The sequence below is a fragment of the Asparagus officinalis genome, chromosome 7 (genome assembly GCF_001876935.1).
Source record: "Asparagus officinalis chromosome 7, Aspof.V1, whole genome shotgun sequence".
In the NCBI taxonomy this organism is placed as follows: domain Eukaryota; kingdom Viridiplantae; phylum Streptophyta; class Magnoliopsida; order Asparagales; family Asparagaceae; genus Asparagus; species Asparagus officinalis.
In genome coordinates this window covers 2,363,601-2,372,434 of record NC_033800.1, presented here as the reverse complement: position 1 = coordinate 2,372,434, position 8,834 = coordinate 2,363,601, and the positions used below count along the sequence as shown (strand labels likewise).

At 49.4% G+C, this 8,834-nt stretch overlaps 1 protein-coding gene across 1 annotated transcript in view; it reads right to left on the bottom strand.

The window, feature by feature from the left end:
* Positions 1 to 8,834, bottom strand: part of LOC109848265 — a 56,363-nt gene that overhangs the window by 5,161 nt on the left and 42,368 nt on the right. Inside the window, exon 2 of the mRNA XM_020417689.1 lies at positions 1,023 to 1,452. Coding sequence (XP_020273278.1) covers positions 1,023 to 1,438 — 416 coding nt within the window. The 5' untranslated portion in view covers positions 1,439 to 1,452. The remainder of the gene's footprint in view (positions 1 to 1,022; positions 1,453 to 8,834) is intronic.

Here is an 8,834-nt window from a genome sequence, read left to right as displayed (position 1 = left end):
GCAGATATATCATATATGCATACAGGTTTTCAGTCGATCAGAACAAAATGCTCCAGGTGTTGTGCATTACAAAGCTAAGGCAGATATATCATATATGCATACAGGTTTTCAGTCGATCAGAACAAAATGCTCCAGGTGTTGTGCATTACAAAGCTAAGCATTCTGTTAGGAGAAGATAGATTTGGCAATAATACCTTCACAAGGAAATATACCAACCATTTTTTCATTCTATATGCATGTTTGTCATGGAGAGTTATACTCATCCCTTCACTTCCTTGAAACAAAAAGGATGGATTCCTCAGCCATGTCGTCTCAAACCGAAAATCTAGCAGATATATCATATATGCATACAGGTTTTCAGTCGATCAGAACAAAATGCTCCAGGTGTTGTGCATTACAAAGCTAAGCATTCTGTTAGGAGAAGATAGATTTGGCAATAATACCTTCACAAGGAAATATACCAACCATTTTTTCATTCTATATGCATGTTTGTCATGGAGAGTTATACTCATCCCTTCACTTCCTTGAAACAAAAAGGATGGATTCCTCAGCCATGTCGTCTCAAACCGAAAATCTATAACTTTCTTTATCAGTTTGATTCCCTAGAATTAGCTCCCCCCCATTATGTTTTCTAGATTCATCCTTTGCCACGTCGATTCGTTATTTCTTATCTTGACATGCTCTACATTTAGTTTCCATTTTCCTCTAGTTATTCAAATAAGAACACAAAGCTTAGTTTGAAGCTCGCATCTCTTATGTTTTTTTTCTTACATAGACAAAGTATTTGGCTACTGCAAATTAAGTATTGATCAACCCAATACAACTTTAAAAGCCATATCTTGTTGAAAAAAAAGGGGAAGCGGTGCGTCCCTCCACGCACTTAGTAAGGCCATCGCAGTCAAGATGATTATGTTTGCTCTATATCTAGTTTCACCCCAAGCTAATAACTTTCACCCAAACTATAACATTGAGAAGAAGAAATGCAAAGGGGAAGCGCTTTTTTTTTTGCTCCCCTTCCTTACTTGTTTCCTTTGACCTTGAACCAAGTCTCAGCACATTGCTTGTGGGCAGCAGCCAAATCATTCCTGCAAGAGCAACCCAACACAATGGGAATACCCAATTCTTTACTCTCCAAATTAAGGTGGCAAATCCTACAATCAGCCTCGTTCTTCTCCAAATCGACCTCAAAAGAGGACTCTGAGATGCAGCACGGGCTCCTGCCGGGCTCACCAACCCCGTCAATTTCATCGTTTGATGCTCCCGACCGCTGTAATAATTCCTCAGAAGGAGAAGCATTGCGGTTTGAGTCGTGAGGAGAATGCCAGGACGCATCATCAGCGTCGGAGAAGCAGAGGCTACCGTCGCTCTCTCCGGCGGCAGAAGCGCTATGAGGGCCGGCCTCAATATCTAGACAAGATTTCTCTCCTATCGTTGCCATTTTTGAAAATTATTCTGAAGCAAAAGGAAATTGAGCTTGAATTCACAGGGAAAAAAAACCCAGAAAGAAATTGGCGTTCTGGGGAAGTTTTAGGAGAATACTTGGCGGAGGAGGAGACCCAAAACCCAAAAACTCTCAGGAGTTGGATGCTATAGGTTAATTTAATGGGAACCCATTTCTCATACATCACCCAAAAGAGGAGAAAACCCAAAAACAATAAGTTCCGCTCTGGCGCATTGAGGACCAAGGCGGTTCACTTTAGAGACTTAAATCAAATGGGTTAAACGGGAGAGAGAAGATGAGCAAATGGGTTGATTGGGGAGCTCTACTTCGAGAGAGTAAAGTTGAAAGGAAGGAAAATGAACTCTGAGAGAGAGAGAGAGATGTGGCAATAATAAGAGGAGAGCTGATTCATTGCTATTGGACTTTACTTCACTGTAGAAAACCCATGACGCGGAGGGGAGGGATGTCCACCGTCCCAGAGCAGGCAAGAGGAGAGAGTGGAGGACAAAGAGCAGAGAAGAAACTGTTGAGAGAACAAAATGAAGAGGGCTTTTTATTAAGGAGCTGTTTGGTGTCAAAATAGTGCAGTGACACTGAAATTTTTTTGCAATTTTTCCCAACAATCAGCTGTTTGATTCACCAAAATTAAAAAAGAAAGTGGGAGAAAACTAAGACGCCAGCTAGACATTTTCTGGGGAAAATTTTCACAATTTTAAAGCGGATTACGAGGGAAACGCTTGTTGCGCGCAGCGGAAATTTCGGCAGCACTTCGGCAGCACAACAAGAGAGTCAGATCGCAATAAGAATTCCCGTCTCACCAAGGAGACAAGAATTTGAAGCAGATATCTCAACCAAGTGAGATATCAGCTCTTCCTCTCATCAGTTCTAGGACTGACCTGTCGAGGGATCCTAAAAGCTATTACAAATCACACAAAAGCAGTACAACCAATTTTTACGTGGTTCGGCAAATTGCCTACGTCCACGGGGCAAGGAGGGGGGAGATCTACTATTAGAGGGAGAGAATACAACTAGGGTTTACAATCACTCAATCTAAACCCTCACACAATCTCTCAAATCCCTCACACAATTATCTCACTCAAGGGGATGCACAAAACCCTAAATAAGGGGGCTGCTCAAAACCAAAAATCACAAAAGAAATCTCCTGCACTTTGCTCTCTCCCACAGCCGCACAATAGCACCAACCTTCTGCTCTCTGTCAGCTTTTCCTGTTTGCACAAAGTCGCCGCCAGCGAAACAAGAAAAACCAACTAATTGCCTGCCTCCTTGCACTAACTATCACGAAACCCTAGGCAAACCTATTTATAATTAAATTTGCTGCAAAATCAAAAAAAAAAAAAAATCCTGACCCGAAACTATGGCCTTCTCCGCGACTTAGCATTGCACCCGCATGCCTTCGTATGCACACGTGGGTTATGGGCCCACTTTTCACAATTCTCCACCTCGGTGAAGTTTTTCCAAAACTGAACCCACACCAAAGCATCCAAATGTCCCACTTGTTGTGTCCAGTACGAACTCAAAACAAGTCGAGAACCCAAACGAGAGTTCAAACAATCTCACCCCCATCGAAACCAATACCGGCTGCATCATAAAGACTGCCTACGTATCCTCTTGCCCAAGGAATCAAGCCGAACGTAGTTCACCCAAATGGCCTCCAAAGGCCTCAATGCAATGATCAAACTTGTTGCTCGGAACCACCTTAGTGAGCATATCCGCCGGATTATCCTTCGTGTGGATCTTCACAATCTCCACATCGTCATCTTCAAGAACATCTCGAACGAAGTGATAACGAACGTCAATGTGCTTCGTCCTCGCATGAAAAACCTGATTCTTCGCCAAATAGATAGCACTCATGCTATCACAATGAATAGTGACGGACCTCTGCGATATACCAAGTTCCTCCAAAAGTCCTCGAAGCCAAATAGCTTCCTTCACAGCCTCCGTAACTGCCATATACTCTGCCTCCGTCGTAGACAAAGCCACCGTTGACTGTAAGGTGCATCTCCAACACACCGGCGCACGGGTCAAAGTGAACACATACCCCGTCGTAGACCGGCGCTTATCCAAATCCCCGGCATAATCCGAATCAACATAGCCAATGCATAGCTGCCCACCTTTAGTGTCCCGCTCATAAACTAAACCAACATTGAGCGTACCTCGAATGTACCTCAAAATCCATTTCACAGCGTCCCAATGACCCACTCCTGGATCGTGCATGTATCTCGACACCATGCTCACTGCCTGTGACAAATCCGGCCTCGTACATACCATCGCGTACATCAAGCTCCCAACCGCACTCGCATATGGAGTCTTCGACATCAACTCACGATCTTCAACTGACTTCGGTGAAAGACCAGCTGAAAGCTTCAAATAGGCTCCCAAAGGTACACCAACTGGCTTCGGCACGAGAGGCGAAGCGACCGGTCGCTTCACCATAAATGGGCATTAATGCGCCTGCAGAGTCTTGGCTGGCAAGCACTTGGGCCCGCCGACCGACACGTGGCACAAGTTTCGCCCGCAGTCGGATCCCCGACTATTGGATCAACTCGCTAACTGCTCGAGTTTTCGCCTACAATTCAAACTCGCCAGGCGAATCGGGTCGGGTTTTCAACACAAGCCCACCATCATACGGGTCTCGCACACAGCATAAACTCGCCAGCCGTTGGGTTGCGTTTCCAAGCGAAACTCGCCAGCAAAAGAGGTTACTCATCTGCTTGAACTCGCCAACAGTTGAGTTTAGCTTCCAAGCAGAACTCGCCGCGATCAAAATCTCGCCTGAAAACAAGTTAAATCTCGCCAATACACAAGCAATGAGCGGACACAAAACCTCATTGATACTTTAAGACAGTACATTTGAACAAAGTTATGTTTTTGCAAATTGCGAAAGTCATAATGACATGTTCAAAGAAGCAAAACATACACCCAGTGTTTCAAAACAATACATTTGAACAAAGTTATGACTTTAAGAGTCATGGCATAGTTCCAAATGCAAAACAAGCAAGCAAAATATCTTAATACAATCCTGAGGCAGAAGTCTCAGTCGAACACGCTGAAGGTGGAGATCTCCTCTTTGACCGCCTCAACCTGGCTCCCGTGGTCTTCCCGAGCCTTATTTTCAGCGGCTTTCTGAATTCGATCTTCGCGGTTCGACATGGCGGCAGCATCTGTCTGACGCAAAGCCAGCAGGCGCCGAGTCTCCGCCTCAGCGTGCTCGTTCACCTTAATAACGTCGGATTGGAGCCCCTTCCACTTCGCCTCTGCCTGTCCCAACTCGGCCCTCAGGCGAGCCATGGTATGGTTGAGGTTAATGACTTGCTCCTCTAGCAAACGTTGTTGGCTCACCCAAAAGTTAGCCGCAGACTCCGAATCCGCTATCTCTTTGGAGCGGGTCTCCTGTTCCAAGGCTTCCTGACGCCGGAAGTGAGCTAGACAGGATGCCATTTTGACCTCCGGGCCCCCCCGTAGCAAGTCCTCTAGCACCATCATGCGTGGCTCCAAGAGACGGAGTTCACGCACGCAACGGGTAGCGAGATGGTTTTCACCTGATCGCCGTAAATCGGCCACGCGATCATAGAGGGACTGCCTGAAGCTGTCAAAGCTACCCATACCGAGTTCGACGAGGGAAATTGCCTGCCTTACAGCACCTTCGAACTCTTCAATACGGGCCTGCCATGGTTGAGACTCGGAGGGAACAAAGCTCTGGTGGGGAGTGGGATCCGAAGCAGCGGAATTCGCACGGCCTTCAGATTCATCGTCTGAAATCAGGATAGGCTCGGCCGCATGCTCCTCGGCAGCCGGCACCTCCTCTCGACCTGTAAGACGCAACAAGCAATACAGGGAACAATTGGGGGAGGAACACCTACTAAACTCACACGAAAGTCGAAGCAAGAACATACCTTCAGCCGCGACGGCTTCGGCAGCACCTGAAGAACCAGGCTCTTTCCTTTTCTTGGAAACGACTCTCTTCACCTTCGGCGCCATTGGGAGTATGAGGAAGAAGAAGTTCGGGTTTACTCTGAGGAGGACGATAGGCCCTCTCGAGGAAGAGTTAGGGTGTTAAATACCCTAAGAGTCCTAGGCGGTTACTCAGTACTTGATTAGACCGTTCAGGATTAAAGCAGCTAGAGAGCAAGACCGAACGGATCGGATCTGGACGGAAGAGATCTGGCAGTTCCTTGAGCACGATCTTCAACAAACGGCTCAAATCGGACGTGGGGAACGAAGAGGCCCACTACCTCGCATTTAATGCGAGGCGGCTATCCCACGTCTCCTTAACCGGCGTACACGTGGATTAACACGTGGCCCGCTAAAAGCGTAACCCGATCAGAGTCAGAATCGCCATTAGCATTTGCAAATCCGCCTGCGGGCCGAATTCGCCTGCAACGAAATAAACCTACAGCACAAATCGATCGATGATAATCCCGCTGCAGTTGAGGTCCTCTTGCGGCCAGATTCTGACCAATGCATGGTTACGAAAATGGCACACGCACACAAATGACAATAGGCCAGAAACAAAAGGGATAATTTCATTCGTGAAAGGGAAGTCCTATTACAAACGGAAAATTAAAAGCAAATTACAGAGATTTTAACCGCAGCTCCGCCTCACGAAGTTCTTCGGCATGGCGAAGTTCAAGCCTCCTTAGAATCTCTCGGCGAAGATCTTCATCCGTACGCGAGGCCAAGTCTTGAACGGTCTCTTTGGCTTCCTTATGGGCTCGCTCCTTTTCCTCCACTGAATTGGCAGTCAGCTGCTGGCGAGATTCAATGTTCTCCAACTCTTTGACCGCCTGCTCACGAGCCTTCTCTTGAATAGCCAATGAGGCCCGCGCCTTGGCTATGACCTGCTTCAGAGTCTCTACCTCCGAAGACAGGCGAGAAACGCGGTTGTCAGCCTTCTGTCGCTCGAAGACCAACGTTCATTCTCAGCTCTGGCCTGCTCCAGCTCCTCCGACAATCTCGCCTCTAGTGACATAGTTTCATTCAGACGGCGATCCCGCTCTTGCACCACCGCTCGGACTTCGCCGGATGCAAGATCCACAAGAGTGGAACTCTTCGCGCGAAGAGCAAGCAACTGCTGGATGGCTTCTTTCACCGCCTCCTTACGCTGGAAATAAGGCTGCGCCCCAGAATGCTTTAGCCTCTTGATTAAGAAGCCTATGATGTAGTCGATATCCTCTTCGAAGCTCTCGAAAGGACAACTCTCTTCCAGCGCGAGCCTGATGCAGGCAGCCATAGTGTCATGGAATTCAGCCACGGATCGTGCCGCACTCTTTCTTCGCTCACGCTCCAAGGGAGAGAGGGCAGCCTCTTCCATCATAGATGGAACCGCGGTTGAAGCACTGGTGGCCGTAACTGTGGAAGTAGTAATTGGCGTCGCCAGGGCCGGTGTGACCAATGATGACCTCGGAACAGCAATCACGGCATCAACGGCGACCCCCGACAGGGAGGTGATCACTTGCTGAGCAGAAACCTCTCTTTGAAGCGGTGACTCTCGCACTGAGGAACGATCCTCAGCAGACACCGCCGCAGGAGCAGGGGATCCCCCTATTTGACCAGTCGCATCTTCATGAGTCAAATCCTCTTCCTCACTCGACAGGGCCTCGTGTATTGAGGCGTCGTCGTCATCCTCCTCAGATTCGCCCGTCTCCCTAGACGAGCGATTCGCCCAAGAGGAAGGACCCTCTTTGCCGGCGATTTCGCGGGCAGGATCGGCTACAAATGCACCAAGAGAATTAACGGAGACCCCTCGTAAGGGACCCTATTTACGGTGAAGCATGAAAGAACGAGTAATGCTAAAGTCTATACTTACCTAAGCCCGTAAGCCCCTCATCATCTCCAGCTTCTTCCTCTTCGTCGGAAGGAATGGAGATCACTTTCTCAACCGCACCTGCATAGATCCATTACCGATATCAAAAGGTGCAAGAGCAACATTGCAATCAAGGGTACTGTTGCAAAGACTACCTCGTGATGCGGGCAAAGAAGCCGTTGGAACTCCCGACGGTGACCCCACGTCGGACGGCAGAGGAACGTCCTTCGGAGTCTCCTGAACTGCCCCCGATGCGGCAGGTGAGGCAGGCGACACGGCTCCAGACCCAGACGGAGCCACTCCAGACCCGGACAGAGCCACTCCAGGAATCCTTATCGGAGAAACGTCATCCCGACCCCCTGCCACTTGGATGGTCCCGACTGTCCCATCACAGCGAGCCTTCTTGGCCGCCTCCGCTCTGGAACTCTCGGCCACCGCCTCCCGCTGACGCTTCGAGAGAAGCGAGCTACTCGGGGATAGCAAAGGTGCCCCCATTTGTCCGATTGTCGGACTCTGAACCGGAGCTTGAACATCGGGAACCTCAGGTTCGCCACCAGCATCGAAGCTCTCACAGTCCCCCACTGGATCCTCCGAGAACAACTCCCTAGCGGTTTGGTGGCCCCTTCTCTTTGAAGAACGGAGAGAGCCCCTGATGGGACGATCGCGTTCCGCCAGACATGAGCTTTGGAACCAGAAGTTGGCGGGGTCAGCACTAGCACCCCGATACCACCGACAGTACAAGAGCGTGTGGTGTAAATCGCGGTCCTTCGCAGGCAACTCAAAACGAGCTTGAGTACCTCCAGCATGGGTCCAGAACCACCCCCGAGCGCCGTCAACCAGTCCTCCTTCGAAGTGTAGGCGAGGGTTGGCGTTGCCCACATACAATTGATCATACCCAAACTGGCGGGCAAACCTGCAAGGGATGTATGGCTCGAGATAGCATGTGGAGCCTGTTCTCAGAACGTGATACCCTGGTCGAATGTCCACCAACCAGCGAAAGGCACCACGGGAAAGGATTGTGTGGTGATCCGCCGTCGGCGCATCCCTGAGAGATTCTCCATATCCACCCCCGCTAAAGTAAGGAAAAGATCGACGAAAATTATAGTGCCCGAAGTGGGAGAGCGTCTTCCTCGTATCGGGGATGTCCTTGCACTTCCAGGAGCACCTCTCCAAACGCTGGACAAAGGGGACAAACCTGTCTCCCTGAAGCGCTGCCGGGGCACTCATCAAGCATTCGCAGTGATAGACGAACCATGCCACCAAGTAGGTATACGGTAGCCCCACCCTAGGATTGGGGGTTCTGATAACTTCTCCTTCCCCCTCGTCGAGGACCGACACACGGCAGAATTGGCTCGTCAGAGTACGGAGCCCCCGATGGATGCACGCTATCGTCGCCGATACCAGGGAATAAGACTTCCCGTGAGCCAGGCAAACCGCCGGATACACGACCTCTATAGGAAGAGCCTCGAAGGAGTGAGTGGGGATTACGCACCTCTTCAGCCATAACATGAGGTACCCCGCGAGCAGCGCCTTCCCCGAGATGAGAAACTTCTCCTGATGATGGAATGA